The sequence below is a fragment of the Pempheris klunzingeri genome, chromosome 11 (genome assembly GCF_042242105.1).
Source record: "Pempheris klunzingeri isolate RE-2024b chromosome 11, fPemKlu1.hap1, whole genome shotgun sequence".
Taxonomy (NCBI): Eukaryota; Metazoa; Chordata; class Actinopteri; order Acropomatiformes; family Pempheridae; genus Pempheris; species Pempheris klunzingeri.
Genome location: NC_092022.1, coordinates 1,410,342 through 1,438,314, shown reverse-complemented (window position 1 = coordinate 1,438,314; position 27,973 = coordinate 1,410,342). Strand labels below are relative to the sequence as shown.

Genomic DNA, 27,973 nt, shown 5'->3' with positions numbered 1-27,973 from the left:
CGACGGAGAGAATCCTCACAGTTGCAATTCACGGCGCACACAATGACAGTTAGTGCTCGCTATTGTTCCCCTTTCAGCGCCCTTGACACGGCACGGCCTCTTGAATTGAATCAGACCGGCAGCCATTAGAGAAGAAGGAGAAAGTCCATTCAGGATTTGGAGATGAATGAAGTGCAGGAAGAGTTTTCAGACCCCATTAGTGCTGAGAGTTGGAGCATCCTGCACATGGATGCTGGTTTGATATATAATAAAACTGTATATGCATATTAAAGATGTATATATGAACCATTTGCCCCCCAGTTTTGGTCATTAGAGCAGAATGTGTGCTCATGGTTCTCTTTGAACGCATAAAACATTGTGTGTCATTACACCAAACAACAAAACGGTCCATATTTTACAGGCAATAAGAGGGTAAAACTTTACTTTAACCCCTTTTAACAACAACTGTAACAGCTGTAATTCTTCCTGTGTGCACCCATGAGTGTGTCACCAGCTAGTGAATGACAATATAGTAACAAATATAGTAAAATATATATAATATGTCTTCACAGACTTTAATTGCTGGCATGAACTGTATGTTATGCAACATAGCCATTCTTTTAATATCTAATATAATAGCTTTTAAATGCTAAAACATTGACGAATACATCTTTTGTTTGCAGACACAGAACTCTACAGTCTGACTCTTATCAATATATCTGACATGTGTGCTTTACGGTCAGTTAAATCACAGACAGGTGTGTGTCTGTGCTGTTAAAGAGGTTTGAAAGTGACAATTTCAAGCACGTTTGCCGACAGTGTGATACACGCTGAGGGTCTTTAGCGTCACACAGCCTGCTCAGACCCTGCGGGCAGCCATATTTCTGTTCAGTACCATTTAACGTTGAACATACTGTACCAATTTCCTTTCTCTGTCACCCCCCCCCCCCCCCCCCCTCCGTTCCACCTCCTCCAGAGTCCTGAGCTGTCCCACAGAACCTGAGGGGCTTTAGAGGGCAGGCAGGTGGACCAGCCAGTCCACCGGGAGGCCTGAGGGGAGGTGTGGGAGGAGGGGAGGCAGGGCGGGTGCAGGTGGGACGGTCTATTGGGAGGCCTGAGGGGGGTGGGGGGGGGTCAGGGGAGGAAGGGATTGCAGAGTAAGGGGTGGCGGTGGGGGGTGGGGGTTGTCAGTGGACCAGCAGTGCGCAGCAGAGCGAAAAATTAATTCATTGATAGATTCCGATCTGCAGGAAAGAATTGGGAAGTGTGGATGGAGAGATTAAGCAAAGGCAGGGAGGAGTGGGAGGACATACACACACACACACACACAGATGAAGATGAGGAAAGAAAGAGCTATTCCCAGTTTGTCCCTCCCATTCGGCCGCATGACCTAAATTCACCTAAATTCATTATTCATTACACACCTCACATTTACTACTCCACACACACACACACACACACACACAAATGCTGAGCATGCTACGGCTTCTAGCAAAGAGGTAAGAAAGCTATAGGTGATTTCAGTGTGTGTGTGTGTGAGAGAGAGAGAGAGAGAGAGAGAGAATGACTGTGTCAGTCTGTAGATCACAGTGCTGATGTCCTTCCCATCAGGCCTCATGAATATGTAATGGAGCTGTCATTTTAATAAAGCACCACTGAGATGAACATGTCTGTGTGTGAATGAGAGGGAGATTGTGTGTGTGTGTGTGTGTGTGTGTGTGTGTGAGAGAGCAATTCTTTTATTCTGCTAATTTAGACAGGCAAATATACTGTTGGAGGGTTTCTTAACCTTGTCTGGATTATTCTAATGTCAACATAATGAGAAAATGTGGACTTTGACAGAACGTAGTTGTCAACGTGCAGCAACACAGCATCTGCTTGCAGCAACTGATGTTGACATATTATTATCTCATTATTATATATATGATCATTTTTATGGTTATGTTCAGGCACTCACACACTTCCTTAGGGAAATATAACACCCTTGACACGACACCTTTACTGTACGAAGTTTGACCAAAACACTCTTTACCAAACAGCAAAGTGCTTTTATTGGCAGAAGTTCTTTATTTCTACCCTGAACACCACTTTACATCGCTGTGTGTGTAACGCTCAATCACAGTAAAAGATCTGTGCAGCAAAACCCTGATGTTCTGGTCCAGTCTAGTCTCCCTGTGTTGGTGGGTGGAGCTCCTCTCGGGGAGATTTCTCACCTGCAAGCAGCTGCACACCTGACGCTTATCCAATCAACCAGCCCACACACTACTTAACTCAGCGCGCCGCTCAGATCCAGTTTGTCAGTTGTCCATCAGCAGAACAGACACGCTGACCAAACCTCCTGTTTCCTCATGGTCCTGTGATACCTTTGCTCTCTTGTACCACCTGCACCGTTTTCCGCTGTTTGGAATCTCCTTGTCACAAATATACACTTGCATACAATAAAGCCCTTTTTAAAACTCTGCTTCGGCTTCCAGTGTCTGCATTTGGGTGCAGCCTTTGAACTGAATCCTACGTTACCCACACTGCAACTCACCAGTGTCTTTGTTGGACTCCTATAACCCAAGCTGAGAAGACCCTAACGACATCATTCAGACACCAGCAGGGGTGTTTTCCTAGACTTTAAACAACTGCTTTAAATGCTTTTTAACTTGCTTGTTAAATTCTGAAACTTAATCACATAGTTTCCCATTTTAAAGACAACAAAGGGCATTTTGTTTGTGCAGACACTAGAATCTGTTATTTCTCCACATCTGCAGTCAGTTTTCTCTTTCGGATGTCCACTGCAGCTGCATGAGTCATTGGCCAAATATGAGAGTGTGAGTGCAACATATTCTGTTACCAGCACCACCGAAGTATCTTTCTGGCAGATGACACACTCGGCTGTTTCCTGCTTTATGACGCTGTGACACTGGGAATTCACCACTCATCATCACGTCACCATCACCTCCACACACACACACACACACACACTCAGACACCCACAGGCGTGTGTTTGCTGTAAGCTGCCTTTGAGTGAGTGTCTAACTAGACTGGGAGCCCCTGTGGAAGAGAGCAGATGAATAACTTCATGAACACGAGGAGGTTTCTGACCCTGGAACAAAGCACATCAGCCGACGTGCCTCCAACCGCCCTCTGTCGTCTTCTGCCGCCCTTTCTTTGTTTTCCTCCTGTTTGTGTCTACTTCACCATCGTTACCTACTTTTTGTTTGTGGGTGCAGCCTCTCGTTGTGGCTCTACACCAGCGATTTGTCTGTGAAAGCGCTCCAGGCAAGGCTTAAACATGAAAACTCCCCTGTCTTATCAGCCTCAACCATAAAAGAGAGGCTGTCATGGAGAGAAGAACATCCAACCCCCATTCATTTAGACAGTAGATTTGAATGTTCTGGTGATGGATAAAATCACGGCAAAGATTTTTAGAGCCGTTCATTCAGTCAAGACTAAAATATCTCTATTGGATGGATTGCCGTGAAATCTTGTCCAGACGTTCATATTTCCCAGGAGATGAATCCTCTCGCACCATCACGGACTCTCAAATCTGTGGTTTTAAGTGATATGTTACCGAAGCTGTTGAACGGATTGCCACCAAATTTAGTTCAGACGTTCAAACTCGCATCGAGATGTGACAGAACCGCGTGTGTTCCCCCCCGTGTTAAAGTGCAGCCTCAAAGAGCTGCTGGCGTGACTGTCGCCTGTTAAGCTGCCAGTTTACTCCATCAGGAGTGCCTGTAGGACAGACCCACGCACACACTCACATTTCTGACTTAAGCCCTTTTTAAACAGATCCCACACTACCGCTGTAAAGAAGGGCCAGCTTTGCTTTTCACACTGATCCAAGCCTCTCTGGCGTAATGCGGTCCAGACCCCACGCAGGCTTTCTGGAAGCTAAAGAGGCGTGCAGCAGCATCAGACAGCAGGTCTAAACAATGTAAACACAACCCTGGTCGGCCGTCCTGCCGGTTCACAACGACATCTCCTTCCACTTCTGGCTTAAATTCTGGGTTCATGCATTTTATACTGATGACAAGATGGCACAACATATCCGCCTTTTAATAGGCTGCGTGAAAAGGGGCCCGCTTCATGCTGTTATTGATTCACAATTCTCCTGAAGCTCAAGGTGACGTCTTCAAATTGCTTGTTTTGTCAGACCAGCGGTCCAAAAATACAACCACACGGGACAAAACCAAGCAGAGTAAATCCCCACAACTGTGATGGTGGAACTGGTGAAAGTTCAGCATTTGTGCTTCTAAAATGAGTTTTAAAAAAAGGTCTGGTGTTCAGATACAGTATGTGTGTCTGTCTGTCACAGTCCTGAATTATACCATTGTGTCATTTCTGTCTATTTGCCTTTCAAATGGGACAGGGGGGGACTTTTTCTCCACTGGTCCCAAAGCAGATCCCAACGCCTTTCACATTCAAATCAGCTCTTATTGGCGTGACATTGTTTAGCCACCTCTGGATTACCCCCTCCTCCAACCACACACACACACACACACACACACACACACACACACCTCTGCTGACACACAGCCAGTATCATGTGTTTGTTTCTGATTTGCTTCTCTCCACATGACAAACGAAGCGGCTGCATCGGAGCGCATAAATCAGTCATTAGTGACGGTATGTTCCTGGATAAACAGCAGCTCCCGCGCTGGGTGGCTTCCTGCCCCGGCTGGGGTCTTTTTAGATTTAGCTGAGGGGCGAGTGGCACCAGCTGCGAGAGGCCACAGTGTAACAGAGCGCTCAGGGCGGCAAATACAAGACCCACGGCCAGGCATCTATCACTGCCGTCACCCAAAATAAGCTCCGAGGAGAGAGTGGCACACGGTAATGTGATCATTAATGAATTCAGGTAACAGTAACAGCATGAAGCAGATCTTATTAGAGGAGGATCTGACTTCAAAATGATGTCATCCTGTTAAGAGACAGTAATTCATTAATCTAATCTGATAATATTAACACAGTCCGGGTTGAAAAATGAAATCATCAACATTATTAGCGATGAACTTGGAACAATGTCAAGCCTCGGCCCTGCTAAATGTCCGGGCTCGTGGGATGGGTCGCTATACTTTAATGTCAATCAATACACGACATGATCATATATCACATGACTGCGGCGGGCCCAGTTAACCAACGCCATTAAAACGCTGCTGACCAGCAAAATCAGTGAGCAGGACTGACTGTTTTCTTCTTCTTCGCTTCTTTCATTTGCTTTTCTGATTTGCCTCCAAGAAAGAACTAATCATCACAGTTTTGGGCACACGCAGAGTGATAAATCTCTGCAGACACTCAGCTGCTGCTGATTTAGAACAGTTCCCATCAAAAGCAGAAATCATAATATGTTGCAGTTCTTTCTGTAGCGGCTGTAGTAGGTCTGATGTGCACAACATAAACACAAGTAAATCAGGTTTCAGAGGGAAATCAAGCAAGTATACAAAAATCAAATCAAATCAAATATCTCTATCTGACGGCATCATTTGTCTGTGCCTCCAAAAACTATTCTGGCGTTCTTCCACCAGCACCTACACGGCTCTACTCTACTTGACAAAATGTGACGTCAACAGACTGCAGGCCACTGATTGGCCAATCAGGGAGTGCCATCACTGGATGAGTCATGACAGCGAGTCGTTCACAAGAATCCAACCCGCCGTTTTTAAAACCCTGGAAACAGTTTTTATTATTTCTGTGAACGAGGTAAACGGCTGCACACAAACCAAACGCTCCACGTCCTTAGTTGTGTTTGTGTTTGTGTCGCATACAAATTACGCCACCGGAGTTTCGGCCCGCCTTGCTATGACGACCCCACCCACTTTGAGGTGGTACGCAACTGTAATGGAAAACGACCCAAACCGAGTCGAGGCAAGTAGAGCTAAAACTGTGTGATGGAAAAGTGCCATACACACAAAGGCACAAAAATGACTTGGCCAGGTCTACATAAAGATCATGGTTTAGGTTAAACGGCTGCTTAGTTAAGACACCGTGGTCGTCATCATCGTGCCTATGGTTACCAGAAACCAGCGATGCCTGATGTAAGAACGAGGAAACAAACAGCTGCCTCCTGTGTTAAAATCCAGTGTTTCAGAGAACCATGTGTCCTTTCTGATCTCATTTTGCAAGCCAGCACATTAGCAGCTGAAGTGTGAGTTATGTTGCCTCCACAGTTGGTGCCCATTAAAGTAAAAAGGATTACTGACTCTTCTCGGCTGTAACTAGAGGAAATCAGAGCTCAAATCTGCATTAACAGCCCAGCACCCCAACATGAGCATTCGTTAGGAGCCCTGTTTCTGGCCACAGTACGAACATCGTAATCATTACTGAATATTCTTCTTCTATTATTATTAATAGAAGATTATCTTAGCTTATCTTATCTTATCTTAAGAGTGAGCCAAAGCAGTCCAGTTGTGAGCCATTAAGTCCAAAACAACAAACCTGTGCAGAGTTGGGTAATAATTCTGGTTGGTTTCATCACTATAAGTGAACCATTTAGCATATTGATTAGATATTAATAGCAGCCTTAAATGAGCATGTATAAATTAATCTAGTGAATGAAAGTAATTGATCGGGAATTCTTACTTTTCTTGAAAACGTGGCTTTAAAGTCGATAACAGGCCCAAATACAACATTACTCACTAGCGCAGTTCATTCCAGTTGAAATGATCCTAGTTTTTATCACACTTACAATCATCCATCCACCTACGCACACTGTCTCCTGAGCCTACCACCTCCACCCACCCACGCACACCCACCCACCACTACCTACAGGCTCGTCTGGCTCTCCTCTTCCTCTCAACCTTTTTTTCTTCTCAGCTGCTGCCAGAGCCCAGACCCCCAGCAGCTCCAGCAGCCACTCACATCACACCTAATCCCTGCTGGCAGGTAGAAGAAGTTACCCCTCGCATCTTAACGTCATCCACTTGATCTTCAAGGTGTGAGATCAAGCCCGGCGGCTGCTCTCCAGCTTGAGAGGTGCACATGTTCCAGACGCAATAATTTAGATATCAGGTGGGTGGGGGGGTTTGAGGACAAAGACAGCGTGGCTCTGAAAGCTCAAAGCGCTGCAACTTCGGGGATCAAAGTGGTGACCGCTGGACTGTGTTTTTTAGGTATTATTGCAGATATTTGCTGGTTTGCTAATTACTAGCTTACAAATTCAAATAATGGCACATGTGGAATTCACTTCCGGACCATCTGAGGGCATCACAGGCTGTAGAGTCCTTTTAAAAAAAAGGGATTAAAAACCTTTTTCTTTTGCTGTTTTTATGATGCTGACTGATTTTTCAGTTGTTGATTGGCCTACTGGTGTTTTATGAGGCACTTTGAGATTTGCTATTGTAAAGTGCACTACAAATAAAATGCATTATTATTGTTAGTATAATGCAATCAGACAAAAAAAACTTGCAACTTGCAGCAATGGTTTGGTTTTCTTTAAGATCAGATATTCCTTTATTAGTCAGGGGTGAAATATATATGTATGTACTATGTTTGTTCTCTGTCATCTGTATTTTCTAAGATGCATTACGTAGAACTCTCCAAGTACCAAGATGTGAAAATAATACTTTCTAAATATCTTTCTGGATGCTCTTCTGCCGTCACGTCTCCGTGCCCTTTCATGCAAAAAGATACAACTCTGTCTCCAAGTTGCACCACTCCCAGGTGGGAGATCGCGTTTCTTCATCTCCACTCGACTCAGAGAGCCTCGGTCTTTATCTCCCATTCTCCTTCATCCCTCCGCACCACCGTCTCCCCTCCTTTTTGTCCTCCCCCACCCAGAGAGAACAGGAAGGAAGGTTTAAATTAAAAGGAGATCTGATGCTTATCATATTATTCAATCAGTCTGTGAAAATGTCAATTTGCATTGTGTCTAAGTGTGTGTGTGTGTATATGTATGTAGCCAGCATCCCTCTCCCATCCCTTTCCGTCTTTTCCCCGATCACCATGGTAACCCCCTGACTCCAGCAGCACACAGCAATATTTCTCTCCCCCATCCCCCACGCTGCCCCTCCTTTTTTTCCTCCCATCCCCCACTCTGTCCCTCCACACCTCTCCGTCGCTTTCTCTCCGGTGCCACTCCCTACATCTCCTCGATTCACCTCTCCCTCTCTTTTCTGCACACACACACACACACACACACACACACACACACACACACAAACTCTTTCTCTTGCTATTGTCTCAGTTCCCACCTGCCTCGCCACCTTGGCTGGTCTGCAGTGTGTCACAGCAGTCGCCTGGTTTTTGGGAAAGATTTCTTTCTTTCCCCCGTTTGTGCAGAACAGCAACACAAACACGAACGCATCAGTATCCCACAAACACAAGCAGACAGATGGGAGTTGTGGCGTCGTACCGCAGGTATGAAGAAATAGATAAAAGCAGAAATAGAAACAGAAGGAGGGGGAAATGATAGATTTCACAGAGACCCTGTGTCCCTAAAAAAAGACACTCTCGTGGTTTTTATCATCACAGATTCTGTGTCTGTATTTCTCAGTATGGCGACAACCAGACCAGAGTTGATTCACCAATGAGCTAAATAAGTTTTCCTTCCTGTAAAACAATTGTTTTCATCTTTTGTGTTACAAATTAAAGAACAGATGGATTTATTTGAGCATCTTGGCATAAAGTAGTTAATTTAATGTGAAAAAAAAGTGTTTCCACACCTTGATAATTAAAAACTCCTTCAACCTGAATTATTTAAATGATCAATTCATCTGTAATTTATTGTCTCAATTTGTTGTTTGTCCATAAAATGTCAAAATAAAAGCGTAAACACGCAAAGAAAAATCAACATGATTAATCAGTACCAAAACATTTGCAGAGGAACTTTCTGTCGATCAGCCAATCAATTAACTAACTAACCGTTGAAGCTGTTGGCAAAGGTTTCACCACGTCTAAGACACTGTAGTCACATGATCAGCAGACATTTTAACTGGACGACTATTTTCAGAATGGATTCATGTTTTTCAAGTGTTTCATATTTTGGCTTGAAGAAATGGAAAGTAAATAGTAGTAAATAGTTGATAGCTGTCGTGTCGCTTAACTAATCAATTCCTCTTTATTCGATGTGCCAGTCCTGCTTTTCACTGTCAAATGACCCAGTTATGACAAATATTCATGGCAGGTATTCTACAAAGATCTGGACTCAGATCAGCTCCTGGTTAAACGTATTTGCAGACGGAGACATTGATCACAACTCATGCACGTCTGAGGAGACACTGCGGGGGCATGAGTCAGATTTATGTCACATCTCAGTCCGCTGCTGGTCACTGTACTTTGTGTTATGGGCAGATATATCGTGCACCATGTGGTTATTTGTCATCCGAGTCACTGATGATATTGTTGGTCAGATATTTGGCTGATAAAGTGTCCTCTGTGTTTGTGGTCGCGTCATGAATGGAGTCTTTTCATGGTTCCACCACAGTGGCCAGAAAAACAGACACAAGTCACATATTTGCAGGAGGAAGTGTGTGTGTGTGTGTGTGTGTGTGTGTGTGTGTGTGTGTGGGTGTGTGGGTGTGTGTTCACATATGTGTGCACTGTACATGTTAAAGCTATTGAAGTTAGATTAGCTGTTTCTGAGGAGATTAAAACCCCAAACACAGAGGGGCTGTTAAGACCCTCCTACGGTCTCTAATCCGAGCTAATGGATGCACCCCTAACCCACCACACACACACACACACACACACACACACACACACACACACACACACACTTTAACACACTCACAGAAAGAGAAGACATAAGGAAGAAGAGCTGAGAGGAAAAATGAGATGAAGAAGAAGAAAAGAGGGCAAATAGAGTGAGGGGCATTCCTCCCGTTTCTCAATACAAAGGCCTCATTCTGCGGAGGAGAAATGGAAAAACAAGAGGAAAGAAAGAGAAAGAAAGGCCAAAAGAGAGGAAAGATGGATCAGAGGGGAGGGAGTGGGGGCGTGAGAGAGATGGATTAAGATGGATGAGAAAAAAAGCACAATGAGAAACACAGAGGAAGCTGGAATCAGAGATGAAGACGAACCGAGGAAGAGCAAAAGTCAGACTAATCTCATTTCCTCAGCCCAGACGTCCCTCTGACCCGATGTTCTGCAGCTCAAACCTTTCAGTCAGGCTCCAAACTGCATCCTCAACCTTCCTCCAGGGACTTTTATTGACTTTATAGACCTGGCAGGACAAATTCATGTTGTCGCACACTATCGTACAAATCTAGATGTTACCAGGAGGTCAGACTGTCTGATGTTCACGCAGTGAGACAGCAGACAACACTCTGATTTGAAGTTCAAGTAGAAAAGAGCAGATCAAAGGAGACCAAAACGTCTTTCTAATGTCAGTTTGAGACATTTTCCAGAGTTTTAAACATTTTCTATCTAACAATTACATGACTTCTCCCCTCTTGTCGCCTGCTGTAGCAGTACATGGTGTTTGATGGAAAAAAGTCTCCTGGATCCAAAACGCTACCGTATTAATGATGCAGATTTAAATGTCACTAATGGAGTCTGATGTTTGTTTTGATAAAAACTATATTGGTAATTTTGTACTGAAGGTGCAAATCGTTCACCCTCAGGGCTGCAAATGTATTTAGATGCTGAACTCCATGAGCGCGGCTGCTTGTTCCTACAGTAATACTGACTTCGGTTTAGCCGACCGCATATCAGCGTCATCAAATCCATCATGTTACAGAGTGAGAGCTACGTAATGGTGAAGAGTTTTGAGGGTGAAACCAAAACCAAAAACACCAAACACCAAGAGCAGTGAGCTCGTCTGTTAAATTTCATGGGATTCATAGTTTACTACCTATAGTGGAAACCAAGCTTACTGCATTAGCTCGTGGGCCGACCTGTTACATTACAATAAGCCCTGTTGAGGACTACCACGTAAACTGTGCGTTCAACAAACTCATCGGTCAGTCCTCATTCATACTGTCTGGAAACATGAACAATAAAGCAAAAACGTCTAAAACACATGAAGTTGTGTTATGGATGTGATATAAGTGGCATTAAAAGTTGCTTTTAGTACGTGACAAAAGTTATGAGTTAAAAAAAAGCATGAGTACTACGACCACTAGAGGCTGCCTTTGCATTTTCTTCTGCGTATGACGGCCGTAGTGTCCCTCTGATTGGCCTGATCCTGATATCCTTACCCTAACCATGTGACTCCTAGTGCCTAACATAAAGGGTTCCCTTGAGCCCGAACCTATCCAAATCAATTTGCCAGACCTTTCTTCACCATCCAAGGAAAAACAGTTTTGTGTTAAATGTTGGTTGTTGTTCCTCTTCAGCATCTATTGCGGATGTTTTTGTCCTGCAGTCTTTGAACACAACATCATGGACGTGTCCATAAATGTGCACAGTTTTTACAGGATTCTCTCATTAGAGTGTTTTCAAGCAGCACATTAAGTGAAAATGAGCATACTTGGTTAGCTTTTTGTCTTCCTCTGCTAACATGAAACTCCACCAGATGGTTTCAGTCAACTTGACTTTTGCCAAACATGAGAAAAAAAATTGGGCTGCAAAATCCTCCTCCAGCAGTCAATCCTAACCTAACCCTCTCCCTCTCTCATCCCACTCCCAGTCCAGACTTTCTCTTCATCCCCCTCTCTCTTCGTCCCCATCCTCTCTTTGCCTCTGCTTTCTCTTGCTCTTTTTGGATCCATTCTCTTTTGGGCTGATCCTTCCCTCCTCCCCTATGATAAACCCCAACATTTGTCTTTTCGTCCCCATCTTCCACTCACTAATATCTCCTCCATCCTTTCCCCTGCTGATCAACTTTCTTTCTCCTCCTCCTCCTCCTCCTCCTCCTTCTACTTCTCTTCTTCTCAGGTTCTGGCCTAAATTGAGGCAATCTGCTGCCAAAGCAATCACAGTGAAAAAAAACCCCACAATGCAAACGACAGAAGGAGAGACAGAGGTGTGTGTGTGTGTGTGTGTGTGTGTGTGTGTGTGTGTGTGTGTGTGTGTGTGTGTGTGTGTGTGTGTGTGTGTGGCTTGAATGATGTTGCTATGAGTGAAAAGAGGAATTTGGGAGTAAACAGGCAAACAGAAACCTGGTGAAAAGTGTGAAAAGAGCAGACACACCAGGAAACAAAAGAGACAAAAGTGAAATGAATCTTCTTCTTTTTTTTTTAACTTCTTTCACGGGAATAAATCAGAGCTGCAGATATTAGTTGATCGACAGAAAATTAACAATTAGCAACCATTTTGACAGTCGAATATTCGTTTCAGTTATTTTATATCCAAAGATGCCAAACATTTGCCGTTTCCAGCTTCTTAAATTTGAAGATTTTACACTTTTCTTTGTCTTGCATGACAGTAAACTAAAAAAAATATTTTTTTTACAGCCAAAACGATTAATCAGAATCATCATCATCAGAGTGATGTACATTGTTTTAGTTATCCATATCCAGTCCATATCCTGACTGTGCACCTTAATTTCGTTGTACACGCGTATATAATGACAATAAAGTATCTTGAATCTTGAATAGAATCATTGGTCGCAGCCCTGCATTAAAACACAAGAGCTGACAGGTGAGGAAGTCCAAGTCGATGCCCTGTGGCACTCCACTCTCTACTAACTGAACGCCCTGATGCAAGAAAGCCCCATTCACATTCAAAGCAGCAGGAGACGTACATGATGCACAGACTGTTTACGTCCAGGAGTTTATTTGTAACGTGAGGATGAAAAAGTGAGGAAAATGGTACGTGACAGAAAGTTTTAGCAGGAAAGGCAGTGAGCTACAAACCAGACATGAATAATTGAACACTATAATGTTGTACAGTGCAGCATATTCATTTAATATTGATAAAAACATGCTGCTGCAGATGACATATCAGATATTGAAAAGCTGATCGGAGTCGGTCAGACACTCCCTAAAGACACACACGGCCTGTTCGTCATATCATGAATGGTCTTTTCCTGTTTTGTATACTTAGATGAAACAGTGCAGACAGTGAAAGCAGACAGGAGGGGAAGCATGCACAAACACCCCCCCGCACACACACACACACACACACACACACACATAGATCCCACACATCATAGTGCACAAGCAGCACAGTTGTTCATACCTGCCGTCGTATTATGTAAGACATGAACGCACCCTCTGGCCCACTGACACACACACACACACACCTAGATATAGACACACACACACACTGATGCATGGAAACCCAGACACAAGCAGCATGGTGGGATGCTATTGTGTCATCGTACCTCTGCAGGTGCTGCGTCTCTCCCTCCGTCTCCCCCTTTTCTTTTATCCCTTTGTCTCCTCGTCACGCTGTCCTCTCTCTCTTCCCGTCTCGGTCTGTATTTTTTCTCCCTCCTGTCCACTGAGTCGTGTCTTTTTCTCGTACTGATCCTGCAGTGGTACATGAAACACACCCTTCTGAGCTCTGCCTCTCCTCCCTCCCTCCTTCCCTCCCTGCTGCTCTCTGATTGGCTGCCTCACAGAGATGACATCAGCCTCTTTCCTTACAGTCTCTCTCTCTTTCTCTCTCTCTGTATTCCCCTGGCACCTCCTGCCCCTCCCTTCTTCTTTACCTCCATGCTACCCCCCCGCCCTCCCCCACCTCCTCCTCCTCCTCCTCCTCTATTTTTACTCTCTCCATCCGTCTCTGTCTCCTCTCTGTTCTGATTTTCTTGTCTTTCTGGCGGCCAGCTGGTTGGAAGAACATCAGAGAATATAAACTACATTTAACAGGCCGAGTAAAAACCATACAGGCCACTTTGAATTAGTAATTAAAACACAAATGTAGGACGTGTGATTAATGTTTTCTGGTGTGTGTAACCTTTTGCCTGTTATTATTTTTTGTTGTGTGTGTGTGTGCACAAGCTTCCACTGACAGTCTGCAGGTACAAAAGTATCATAGCCAAGAAACTTTTTGGACAGTTTTGTGTTCATGAATCATTAAGAAGTGGAAACAAAGGAAATGTTGTATGTTCTATCCAATGTTTGATAGAAGAATATTGATTCATGCACGATCTTGTGTCATCTTCAATCCACTGACTCATCATGTTTCATCCACCACATGGGCATCGAAGAGGTCACGTTTGCTGCCCGCCTGCCCCTCGAGTCCACCAGTGTCTCCAGCTGATGATGCTGTGAACCACTGACGCTTAATCAAAGTGAATGAAATCATTCCAGGTAAGCTCTGTTTGAAAGACGTCTAAAGTCACTTCAGATCAGTTTCAGTCAAACAGCAGCAGCCCACATCTTCTTACACATCAATCCCCTTCACCCTCCATCACTCTGCATGCTTTTCCTGCTTGGCTCCTCCTCCTCTTCCTCCTCCTCCTCTTCCTCCTCCTCCTCTTCCTCTCTCTCACTAAAATGAAAATTCTGTTCTCTGTTACCCAGACTATAAAGGCCAGTGACGCTCATGTGGCATTTTGTTATCTGCCAAACAGAAAACGCAGCCAAAACACCCCCACTCTTCGTGTGTGTGTGTGTGTGTGTGTGTGTGTGTGTGTGTGTCTGTGAAGGAAACACAAAAAGAAAGACAAACGTGTGAGCAAGGACAGATGGACAGAGAGTTTCTGTGCTTAAGGGTTTTTCTTTGGCACCAAGGTACATACGGTTGGAGCACTGGAACAGTGACCAGTGTGTGTGTGTGTGTGTGTGTGTGTGTGTGTGTGTGTGATTATTGTTTATTGCTGTCCTTCTTCCTTTATTAAAATAACACACACCAGCAGTCAAACAATAGTAAATCTGCATATTAGCTTCTAGCCACTCATTTGAAATAGTGAATGCATTTTTTAAACCTGCACACACACACACACACACACACACATATATATATATATTCACATATTTACAAAATGTTTATTTTTTTGCTTGAGTTAAATGTGTGTTTGTTGCTCTTGTCTCCCTTTTTCTCTGGTTGTGTGTGAGAGCACCAAAGTCAAACCGAAGTCAAATTCCTCGTATGTGTTCACAAACTGGTTCTGGTTCTGAATAGTGAAACTGGTTCAGAGTTAAAAGCCGTCACAGACCAGGTTGTTTCCATGTCCTCCTCTTTCATTTTCATCTTCTGATCTCCTTCTGCTCAGCAAATTGAGTTTCCTCTCTAGCAGACAGCAGTTCCATTATCTCCTCAGCCTCCTGCAGGTTGTGTTGGTCTCTCACTGTCCTCCTCCCATACCTTCCCTCTGCCTCCACCCTTTTCCTCCATCTCCATGTCTTCCCTCACTTAAGGCTTAATTCACTTAATCTGAATGTGTGCGTGTGTGCGTGTGTGTGTGTGTGTGGGCGAGGGCCGAGGGTTAAGATGCACTGATCAATACAGCGGATGAGGATCTTTCTCTCTCATCTTGTATGTCCTTGTCTCATGTCTGGCATTGTCTGGGACATGTCATCACAGACACACAAACACACACTGACACAGACACACACACACACACACACACACACACACACACACACACACACACACACACACACTCTCTCTCTGTCACTCTCTCTCATACACACACACACTCACACACACACTCTCTCCATATGGATAGTGCTTACCGTAAGTGTGACTCAGCCTGTCTGACTGGAATACAGAACACCAAGAAACTGCAGCATGAACACACACACACACACACACACACACACACACACACACACACACACATACACACCTTGTACAGATTAGACATCTCCGTCATCTTAAGTGTGAGGGCGGAGTGAGAGAGAGAGTTAGAGGACATGGGGAGAAACCGAAGAGTTAAAAAAAGAAGACAGAGGAGGAGTGGAGGAGCAGTGCTGATGGGGGAAGGAATGAGGAGATGGATGTGTAAGGGTTAACAGTTTTATTTAATCACACATCAATAAATCCTGTAAGGCAATTAGAGCCATTAGGCTTATGAATCCTGTGCCTGCTGCTGCCTTTATTCTCCTTGTAAAACACACACCGCTGCACAGCCACCATCGTGCTTTTATTCATTTCCTGATGCTTAACCTGAACCTGACCCCCGACTAACAGCACCTCATTCAACTTCAAGTCCTTCTGCTAAACCAACAAACTACTGACAAACAAAACTTTCCACTCAATTCCACTAATATCAAGTTTAGTCCTCATTTAATAATGAAAAACAAACAAACCTTTATGCTAATTTAAAATCACTGCTACATCAACTCTTAACCTCAAACTTGAGCATTAAAAACCACCAGCTTTGTGCATAAAACACAATGTGTTTATTTGCTTTCTGCTGAGAGGTCAGTAAGAAGATAGGTGCCACATGTGACCGTACAAATATGATGTCGTACGAGTGCTAGGCTAACTTAGCATAGCATAAAGACTAGAAACAAGGGGAGAGAAGTAGCCAAAAGGTGCCATAATGCAGCTGCCAGCACTTCTAAAGCTCTAAAGCTTTCCACACAGTATATCATTCCTGGTGCTCTCAGTCAAAACAAAACAGTAACTAAAGACATGATGTGATGACAGTTGCATGGGATCATGGGAGATGTAGTGGTCAGTGAATATCTGTCTGATGTAACACAGGCAGGAATCATGTTCATGGATTTTTTACTCCACATTTATTCACGTTATGTCACGTGTATGGTTCACCACGTTTGGGCTTCCAGAACAAGAATGATGGGTCGTTCGATGGGTGCGGCCCAGAGCGGTTAGTTGGCTCGTTCACCAACTTCCTCCCTCTCTCTCTAACATATCATCTGATGTTTCCCAAGGATGTTATCACAACTAGAGCAATCCATTGTTTCCTTCGATGAAACAACGGATTTCTCTGGGTTTGAATAGTGTTGGAAACGTTTGGCATGATAAAATAAATAGCTTAGCTTTGGTCTTGTTGACATTTTAAAGCAGAAATGTTGCATATTATACCTTTAATTCTCATCCCATCAAACTCATCTTGTCTCACAAAGCAACGTTGTTTATCTGTTAACATTGTCAGAGCGTCTTCTCAGGAGCTACATGAAGGTCGACATGCTGTGATTATTCGGTCCAGCTGGAAACGGATAAATAATAATTTAACAGATTTGTGTCGTCAATACGACATCAGAGTCCACGTCCATGCTAGCAGCTCTGTTAGGAACACCTCATAATGGCACCACATGTAGTGCAAAGGCCAAATGTCATGGCACTAAAGGAAAAGTCACCAAAGTCATTGCATATGTCCGTACAACGTTTCATAGCAGTACGAGTACAAAACGTACAAACCCAGAGCATCAACTCTCTCTTCACATGCAGAGGAGTTTAAGAAAAATAATAATAGCAGTTCAAACAAATAGTAACGGTGTTGTAAGAGGACGCTGTTTACTCTTTAATCTTCAAACTTTGGTTATCGTGTGTCCCTGCATGTAATGTACAGATGATTAAGTTGATACCAACAGTGACCTATCAATACCTGCTCACTGAGTGAGAGGAAAGATTCAGCCTCATGATGCACTGATGAAATATCAGTACAAGCTCTCGTAGGAAGCACTTTCGGGAATCACATTTAAGAATTTAGACAAACTCGATGTGCGATTGGTTATTTACCGACAATTTATCGACAAAGAGAGGCAACTAATGTGAGCTGCTGGCTGTTGGACAGACACGTGATTACTGGAGGATGATGTAGGTAGAAAATATTGATTATTCAGCTTTAACTTTAGGTCACTGACACACTGTAGCCACAGTTGGTTGGTTAAAAAGAACTGCATAATCAAATAATCTGCAATAAATACAATAATAAATCATTATTTGCAATATGTGTAATTTTTCTGTTGGTATTTATTCTATATATTATCTCTGTATACATGCTTATTTGCACTGGCTTACATACATACATGTGTAATTCTTTTTCTGTGCTATTAAAAGGTTTTTTGCCTCATGATTAAATCTTATAATTCAACTGTCAAGCTGTCAAACAAGCTGCTGAACCTGAGAAAAAGGGAAAAGCTGTTCGGTTACTGAATTAAAAACCTTCAAGTAGATGCATCACTCTCCTCCAACTGGGGTGGGGGGGGGGGAGTGGCCTCAGTGTGTCGATGTCTCCATCTACAGGACTCTCAATGAACAGCACTTTGCCCACTTTGCATGCTGGGAACTCTGCACTTCGGCCAGGAGCCTGCAGCCTGCAGACAGGCGACTCAACAAAGCATGACAGGAAACTTTAATTATGAATTAAATTGGCTTTTTATCTTCATAGACAGACCTGTGTGCCTGCTATGGAGAGCCCATTATGGAAAAAGAAAATTACACATTTAAAACAAACCCACACATGATAAGTTAATACAATACATTGTTCTATATTAAACACATTTTTTGGCTTCCTTCTGAGTTATTATCAGCTCCATCCGAGAGACATTTTCCCCTCAAACTTCACGTGGAAGCACATGTTTTATTTCAATAAGAACTTCTTTAACAAAGATCAGAGAAAAGTCTATTATATATTATATATAGACATTTGTTTTTTCCTCTTCTCTCTCCAATTAATCATCTCACAACCCCTCAGCTGGTGACCCTCTGGAGAACCAGGGGACTAAACTACCCAACTCTCTGACGCTTTGAGGCTTCAACACATCCCACAGTTTGAGATGACACAGTGCACATTGCCATTAGGTGGTTAAAATGAGTGTGCTTCTGTAATGTGGTGCGACTGGTCGAGTGGCGAAAGAATTCAGCGCCCACACTTATTTCATTCTGCTACAGTCACCAGTGTGTGATGTTTCACCGTCTGTTTCTGGAGCCGAGATGTGCAGAAGATCAGCGGCATCGCGGCCAGTCTGGGTTCAAACTATTCATGTTGTTTGGGCCACTTTGGTTCACGGTACATGATGTGATCAGATGGAATAAATGAGGCAAGAGACATGTGAGAAAAGACTCGTGTTTAGTGGTAAAATGGAGATTAGTGGGGGAGAATATTTCTAAAAATATGATGTGAAAGATAAAACTGCCAATGTTTGACTGATTATTTTATCAAAATGTTTTCTTAACTTCAGCCTTCAACCAGGAAGCCTGTCTGGTCAGGATCACTCATTATTTCCCTCTGTCTTCCCGTCTCTCTCTAACACACCCGGCCCTCTTCTAACTCATCAGCTGATTGTGTGTGTCTAGACTCCTGCACTTTACGCTCGTGAGCTGAATATCTCATAGCTCTCGAAGGTTAAAGCTGCCCCCCCCCCCTCTCTCTGAGCCATTAAGAGAAACAGTTTTTGGTTCAGTCATTCTTAGCATAGAGAGCAGCTATACTTCTATAGAGAGCAAGTGATTATATAACAGTACATCAGACAGAGCAACCCTCAAAACAAAAACTGATGGACATTGAACTTGAGACAAAAGCTGCAGAAGGACATGTCGACGCTGTTTCCTGTGATCAAGAAAAATAGAAGTTCCAGTTCCTGGTTCATTGTAGGGTAAAACACAGTTCATCAGGAGGCCTTCCTAACTGGACATAAGACCCCGTGCTCCCCGTCCAACTAAATGTGCTCATTTCACTAGCTGCTCCTGCATTCTACCAATCTAGTGCAATCTGATTCAACAGCTCTGCAATAATGTCTGTAATGTCTGTAACAAGCTCAAAATGTTCCTTGGCACTGACAGAAATGTGTAAATTCAGTCACATGTTCATTATCGAGGACATATTGTGGTGATGTCGTCCTGGGCTGCACTATATTGAGAGTTGTTTTGTCCCTCCTATGTCCATGTAATGAGGCAGCAATATAATAATATGACTACAATTAAGTCCCCACTAACACCCCACTAACAATGACCTCAAAGCCAAAACATATGACATAACCAAATCAGTGTTCATAGTGTAACTGTACATTATAGATATAGTAGAACAGCTGTATTGCATTACATTAGATTATACAGGTGTACCTAATAAAGTGGCCACTGAGTGTGCAATATATTAATAAACTTTATAGCAAAACATAACTAACCATAGCGACGTTAAGTGCTACATGTGTAAATTCAGCTAACTCTCACCTGTAAGATAACTGTAGAGGTCACCTGATATAACCAGGGGTTAAACATTAAACACATGACATAGCTTAAATAGATAAATATAGTAAATAGTAGCACAGCACCATCAAACACTGCTGCAGGTTGCTGTTCCAATGCAGATTATCCAAAAAGGATTGCTCTCTCTCTCTCTCTCTCTCTCTCTCTCTCTCTCTCTCTCTCTCTCTCTCTCTCTCTCTCTCTCTCTCTCTCCGGGCCGTAGAAGGTAAACAGAATGATTTAGCAAGTCGACTGAGGCAACTTGCACTGACTCCCTGCGTAGTTTTGAAAAGGTTGTTAAGATTTACGACGAGCGCATCCACCAGATTCCTCTGTGAGAAATGTAATTCTCTCTTTTTTCTGTTAGACAGTTAAGTCTCCTGCGTTACAGCAACTGTCTCAACCAAACCAATATAACTAAACGCTACAAAAAAGCAACTATTGAACCTATAAAACTATAAAAAAAACTAAACATAGATGGGACAAAAATGCACATTATTGTTACGTCTCGTCGTGTTTGTTAATTTGTCTATGTTCACATGCGTTTGGTCTCGTCTCTCACTTCCTGTTTTATTGTGAAAACCAAACTCGCCTCTCGTTTCAGACTTCCTGCCCTTGTGTGTTTCCCGCCTTTGTGATTGTCCACCCCGCCCTGATTGTTTCCACCTGTTCCCCATTACCTTGTGTATAAATTGTCTGCGTCTCCCTGTGTCCCGTGCCAGATCATCTCGTCCTGTCAAGCGTTCATGTTGCCATTTGTATCTGGCCATTAGAAACTATCGTCTCGAGTTCTTGCAAAGTATTTTGTCTTTGTCCTGTTCCGTAAGTATTGTTTGCCTGCCTGTCCTTATTAAAGTGTTCATCTGTCGGAGAGTGTCCGGTGTCTTGCTTTTGAGTCCTACCTGGTCCAGTGCATAGCCTTGATAATTATTGCTGTAATACTTACAAGAAACTCCAAGTGACTCAACTTTGAACCACAAGCAAACAACATGTAATGTAACAGACAGAATGATGAAGCAAGACTTACATAAGATATGTGACAACACTCCGTCCACTGATGAGCACATATCCGGTACAGTTTATCACTGATCATCAGGAAATAAGTAAGAGGAAGATGGCAGACTTTCATGTTGAGGCTCTGGTGGTTTACTGCTGCAAATCAGTAGTCCTCACATGGAGGTTGTTACCACCTGGCTCAGGGGTGAGAACAAGAAGGGAAGCAACATACAGCTAAATTCTCCCACATAATAAACATAAGCTAGAGAGGGATCAGCTGTGTCAGCAGTGAGTGGATGGGTAGAAATGTGTGCAGTGGATGTTGGATATCTGCAGCAAACCAAACAAAGAGGAGAATGGCTATGTTGGTTGATGCTGGCCTTGCTGAGAGAGAGTGAACTCCCAGAAACACTCCCAGCTCCACCCTCCAGCAGCAAGCAGGAGGAGCGGGGGGTCGTCACAAGGCGAAGGGATTGTTAGATGGCACGAAGACTGGATTTTGATCGGGTTATGTGTGAAACCAACAAGTTACATGGGTGACATTAATACAAACCATCACCTTTTGCTAAACCCAGCCAAGTAATAAAAATGCCTAAACCTAACCAAACTGCAACAGTTTCAGTATGTTAACCACCAGTTCATTACTCAGCTCAGATGTGATGAACTGGGTTTGGAATAAAGGAATCTAACACCGATGCCAAAGGGGTTCTTGTGCATCAATTTGCACTCAATGCTGTACAGGGACGTCCTGGAAATGAGAGTAGATCAGACATTTTTCAGCAGTAATTCTAAGGATGTCTTCCTGATCAAACTCATACATCTCATTTTGTTTATTTTCATTTCTCTCATTCTTAAAATTAAAATGAATTAGGTGATCATTTGCTCTTTTGTCATGGCTGCAGACTCCGGTGACACCAGTATGTGCCCGTGTGCAGAAATACCTTTTCATGACCAGGCTTTGAATTATTTTTCTGTTTATTTAAATAGAGCCTTTATCCCAAACAGTGAACCCTAAAGCAAACCAAAATGCATTATACAAACTTACAAACTTTACCAAAACTTAACCAAAATAACTTACTGGAATAATACAGATTTAAACAAGAAGTGTCTCAACATTAAACACAATAGCTTATGTTGATAAGAATATTCAATTCAATAACATATAAAATATTTTCTAAATTATAATAAAATGAACTTAAAATAAGCTAGAAGTAGTAAAAAAAAGTTTTAAAAAATATAACTCTAATCTGAAGCAAAATGTTGAGGCAGCACATTTGTGGATGTTTTACTGAGAACAGAACTTCTTGTTGCACATCACATGAAAAGTTTCCAGTCTTTCAGATTATTCACACCAGCTTTCTGTTGAGTAAATGCAGCCACAGCAGCGATGGAGCTAAGTGACAGTGGAGTACACAGGCACATCATCTTCGACATGGCGCACTGCTACACGAGGCACAGCGTAGACAACATCATTGGCGTCGCCACTGGGGGCGCTGTGGGACGAGCCAGCGGCTCGGTCGTAAAACTTCACCTCAGCATAGGTGAGTTTACTGCCGTTGTCTTCGGCCTGGAAAGAGAAAACAAAGACATGCTTATGCTGACACCACAGCGCACAATGAGGCGAGTAGCCTGAGAATACCATGGCACCGTCACGTTTAGCCTCGCCTGTACGAGGGTGCAGGAAAGTGAGGGCACCACTGATGACCTTAGTCATGCAAATAACATAACTTTTAATGAAACACATTACTAAAATAACTTCTCATCAGTAACTAACAGACTTATTTTAATCATCTTTTACACCTAAGCATGTAGCTTTGATCCTTTATTTTGAAAATGTAACCAGATGTTGCATATTTATTAACTTGGTACTGTCTATTACATGCTTCGGTGTGATACCTCCGTGGTCCATCACTGTTCCCATGCCGCAGTGTTTTTTAGTAATAAAAACACATTTTCAGCTCATTTTCTTTAGAAGCAGAAGCTCTGTGGATGAACTTTACTCCTTAATTACCGTTCTACCAAGTACTGTCACGTTTTAATAAGATGCAGCCTAACGTGTCTGTTTTCTGAGCCTCTAACTTGCATTCCTTACTGTATTTCGAGAACCGGCTGTGGTGCCAAAGCTGTGGTTGTCATTGGATTCAGCTGCGTTTGGTTTGGTGTATTTGGCCGTCGGGTAGACTGAAGAGATTCCCACAGGAAGAGATCTGTTCTGTCTGTACTCTCTGATGTCCTCATACGCTCGGTTACTCTACAGGAGAGCAGGGGGACAGGTTTGTATTGAAATAAGCTTCAGCGTTAGCGATGCCGATAGCCTCACATTTCTTCAAACTCACCTCTGTGACAGAAGCATACTCTGTGTCCACAGGAGGCCCTGCAAAACACAACAGGACGTTAAAAACTGTCCACTCCACTGATTGTTGTGTGAGTTAATAGACTCTGAATCAGAATCAGAATCAGAATTCCTTTAATAATCCCCAGGGGGAAATTGCTTTTTGTTACAAACAGCTCCAAAAGAATAAGAATAAACTAAACTACTACACAAAAGTAAAAAATATAAATATATAACAAGTATGTATTAGAAATGAAGTATTAAAAATTATTATTACAAATTATTACACTTGTTTATTTCAGTGAACTTTGTAAAGCACTATGAGACACTCAGTTGTGATATTGGGCTATACAAATAAAATTGAATTGAATTGAATTTATGGAGCAACTCCAATGCAAGTAGCAATATACATTTTTCAGCGATTCCCACGACGGTGGTCAATCTTTTGCAAAATTAAGTCCACGGGACTTAAGTATCCCTGATGAGCTTCGTCAGCTTCTGAATCTTTGTTTTGGTGGAGATTCAGAAGCTGACGAACCTCGGATTCAGGAGGAACAATGCGGGTTCCGTCCTGGCCGCGGAACACTGGACCAGCTCCACACTCTCCATCGGGTGCTCGAGGGTTCATGGGAGTTTGCCCAACCTGTCCACATGTGCTTTGTGGACTTGGAGAAGGCATTCGACCGTGTCCCTCGTGGCATCTTGTGGGGGGTGCTTCGGGAGTATGGGGTCCGGGGCCCTTTGCTAAGGGCTGTCCGGTCCCTGTACGACCGGAGTAGGAGTCTGGTCCGCATTGCCGGCAGGAAGTCAGACCTGTTCCCGGTCCATGTTGGACTCCGGCAGGGCTGCCCTTTGTCACCGGTTCTGTTCATTATTTTTATGGACAGAATTTCTAGGCGCAGCCAGGGGCCGGAGGGGGTCCGGTTTGGGGACCGCATGATAGCATCTCTGCTTTTTGCGGATGATGTTGTCATGTTGGCTTCGTCAGGCCGGGACCTCCAGTGTGCACTGGGGCGGTTTGCAGCCGAGTGTGAAACGGCTGGGATGAGAATCAGCACCTCCAAGTCCGAGGCCATGGTTCTCGACCGGAAAAAGGTGGTTTGCCATCTCCGGGTCGGTGGGGAGTCCTTGCCTCAAGTGGAGGAGTTCAAGTATCTCGGGGTCTTGTTCACGAGTGGGAGAAGGATGGAGCGTGAGATTGACAGGCGGATCGGTGCAGCGTCTGCAGTAATGCGGTCGCTGTATCGGTCCGTCGTGGTGAAGAGGGAGCTGAGCCAAAAGGCAAAGCTCTCGATTTACCGGTCGATCTACGTTCCTACCCTCACCTATGGTCATGAGCTTTGGGTCATGACCGAAAGAACGAGATCACGGATACAAGCGGCCGAAATGAGTTTCCTCCGCAGGGTGGCCGGACTCACCCTTAGAGATAGGGTGAGGAGTTCGACCATCCGTATTATTTGTGTCTTACTTGAATGGTGTCTTACATGCAAAACATTTTTCATTTTTATGACAGATGTTTCATGTGGCGTGGTTTCCTGCCTGTGTGTTTGTGTGTGTGTGTTTCCTGTTGCCTCACCCTTGGGTTCAGATGCTCTCCTCCTGCAGTATATCAGCACAGCCAGTGATAACAGCACGATCATGATGGCCAGAGTCAGACCCACATACAGCCATTCATCTGGAGCAGTTTGACGAGAACAAGCTCACAGTTTTACATTGTCAAGTTTAAATGGACACTTCCTGGATTGTGACATTAATGTTGAGCACCTGGCTCTCAGGTATATGACGACCCAGAGGACATGCATACAGCGTATTAAACAGTATAGTAATACTAATGCTACTAATGCTTTGGTGTAGTTGCTCTTAAAAGCCTTTTCTTGCTATAGCTTGAGGCTTAAATCTTATTCTACATGCTTAACTTTTCCTGTGTCCCTGCTCTTAAAGTCAGTCTCTCTTAACCTTTGGTATGACTAACATCCTAACTTATATAAATCTTTCTGTTTGGATAGGTTTTAGGCGTGCACACATAACTCTATGTCTCTGAGACTGTCGTTCCTGTTGCTGTTTCATCCAAGGAGCTGTGATGAAACTCCTCCCTCACACTACAATGAAAGCATGCTTTAGCTTTTTCTGTATTTATAGTGTGAGGAGTTGCAGCTTACATGTTCACCCCGTGCTTGTGAGGGGTTTTCTCTGGATTCTGGCTTCCTAACACAGTCCGAAGACATGCAGGGTGGTGGAGCTGCTTCTTAGCTTCTATTTTAACCAATTATTAGACCATATTTAGACCAATCTCAGACCCACGTAACGCTACAAGGGTTTGAGATTTATATATTGTAAAGCTGGTTCAGACTGTGTCAGAAGAAAAAAGGGAAAAGCTGCTGATAAACTTTATTTCTCTCAAGTTATGAACTTTATTTTAGGACGCACGGTTATTCAAATTATTTATTTCTAAATGAGACAAGAACGTTCTACCTCTACAGTATTATGTGTCTGCTTACTTAAATATGAAGTGACATTAAATATTGTCAAAATGGTTTTGAATCAAACTGAATGTATTTGATCTGACAGTCAGTTATTGATCACACTAGGCTAGGCTACATCAACATATATCACACTAACTCACATTAGACATTAAAATGTTCTGGACCTTTGCTTTAATACATTTTCTCTGACTGGACCTTTTTGGGTTTTAGCTGAATAACCCTGCTCTAGATGATGTGAGTGGTTTTCTTTCCCTACAGAATGGATGGATGGATAGTGTGTGGACGCACCATTAGTTGTTGAGGGTGTGGAGCCTCGTGGATTGGAGCTTAAGCTCTGTGTTGTCGTTTGAGTCGAGGCCGATGGGGAGGATGTTGGAAAAGACGGTACAGTTGTGTTCGGTTTCGAGGTGGTCGGAGCTGCAAACGACAGAAATCCTGATGAGACACACGAGATACTCTTTTAAACGAACATTTATCAGCATTTAGCATTCCACTTTAAGAGGAAACTCACCATCTGTGACAATAACTTCAAAAGTCCTGAAGGGATCTGTGAATAAAGGTCTCTCCAGAGCACACCTGTACCGTCCTGAGTCAGACTTGGTCAGCTGTGTCATGCTCACATACAGAAATCCTTTTGGAGTTTCTTCTGAATATGTGATGCTGTATCTGCCTCTCTGATTTTTGAAACCACTTGTGGAAACAAGAATGTCTTCGTTTGTGCATGGCTCCCTGCAGAAGTACTTTGTGCTCGCAGAGGAAGTAAAAGAACATTCAGCTGTGATGCTTCCTCCAGTTGTTGTATAGATTCTTGTTTCTTCAGAGGATTCCCCATCCAACAGTGCTGCAGGAAAGATGAACAATCATCAGTCACTATCTGCAAGAAATCACAATCACTCCTGTTTCAGATCTGATCTACAGTCACACTGGGAGCTGCCCAGTTCAGCCCAGATTTAGAGCACCATGACCCCACATTCATTCAGCCCTCAGCCGGGTTTGATTTCTTTATTTGAATATTGATGCTTTAATGAAAATATCAGCTTTGCAGGTGTAACGTTTAAAAAGCAACTGATTCAGTTGATAATCAAATGTATGTGAACTTTATGGACAAGTATGATATTCACTTTTAAAGCCCAGACTTCTACAAATCCTTATATTCAAGGTAAAATGCTCAATCTACTTATTTTTTTCACTTGTCGTCCAAACAGAGAGCTGCCTGAACTGATCTAGATTCTCTAGAATCTATATTTACTTTATTTGTTTTGTGTGAACAGTTTACTGTTTCTAACATATCACCAGTTTATTACCTCTTTGCACATGAACTGTGGTCACAGCTACTACAGGAAAACATTATATATTATATATATATTGTACAACACACCCAACGTCTATGAGCTCCTGCCACTGGTTTAGAAATCTTTACTTTTTTTATTTGTTACTTTACAGCAGCTCCCTGACGTCCTCAGACGTGTTGTTGGTCCAACATCCAGACTGATTCAGGGCCTTTGTGGTCAAGGCTTCACTTTGGACTGACCCGCCTGAGGAGATCAGGGCTGCACTTTAAAACACTGTTAAAACGACTGATGTTTAGTTTGTTTTCCTCTCTTTCTCCTTGTAGTGTGTCAGTATTTACTATTTGTCAGTGTTCACAGTAATGAAAAAATATGAATAAAAATCTGTCAACAGCTGTCTGTGAAACTTTTCTTAACACAACAAAGAAACATTTTCGTGACTTCTGATAGGAACTCACCGTCTACAACAATGATTTCAAACCTGACATATGTTGTGCCCAAACCACACAAGTACAGTCCTGAGTCAGACTTGGTCAGCTGTGAGATTCTGAAGAAAACTTTTTGTCTTGTTTCATAATGAATTTTGTATTTGCCTCTCTGAGCTGTGACCTGAGTTGTGTTAATGAGGATGCCGTCTTGGTTGCATGTTTCTCTGCAGAAGATTTTCCTGCTATCATAAGAAGAAAAGGAGCAACGAACTGTAATCTTTTCTCCTTCATTTCCAAAAATCTCAGAGATTTCCGCATTGACGAGACCAGAGTTTCCATCCAGCAGAGCTGTTGAAGAGATGAACAATCATTAGTTTCTGTCTGGACTACAGTCACATCACAATATCCCCTGTTTCACGCTAACACTTCAATCAGTCAAATGTAAATTGTAAAAAGTAACTGACTCCCTCCGGATGATTTCACCCATAAATCTTTTTGCTGATGGCTTTAGGTGCATTTTTGTTCCTGTTTTCTTTCTTTCCTTCT

The 27,973-nt window shown here is 43.1% G+C and overlaps 1 protein-coding gene across 2 annotated transcripts; it reads right to left on the bottom strand.

Annotated features, from left to right (window-relative positions):
- Nucleotides 1-22,105: 22,105 nt before the first annotated feature.
- On the bottom strand, nucleotides 22,106-27,496 carry LOC139210135 (uncharacterized). Of its 2 annotated transcripts, XM_070840117.1 has the most exons (7): nucleotides 27,458-27,496; nucleotides 26,222-26,551; nucleotides 25,999-26,127; nucleotides 24,804-24,902; nucleotides 23,232-23,269; nucleotides 22,988-23,146; nucleotides 22,106-22,462 (listed from the first exon to the last, which is right to left on the bottom strand). In XM_070840117.1, the coding sequence occupies exons 2-7, from the start codon at nucleotides 26,322-26,324 to the stop codon at nucleotides 22,289-22,291; spliced, it is 702 nt and encodes a 233-aa protein (XP_070696218.1). In that variant the 5' UTR covers nucleotides 26,325-26,551; nucleotides 27,458-27,496; the 3' UTR covers nucleotides 22,106-22,288. The 2 variants fall into 2 exon arrangements, with proteins under 2 accessions (XP_070696218.1, XP_070696217.1); XM_070840116.1 differs by lacking the exon at nucleotides 27,458-27,496 and having other exon boundaries at nucleotides 26,222-26,740.
- Between the last annotated feature and the right edge of the window lie 477 nt (nucleotides 27,497-27,973).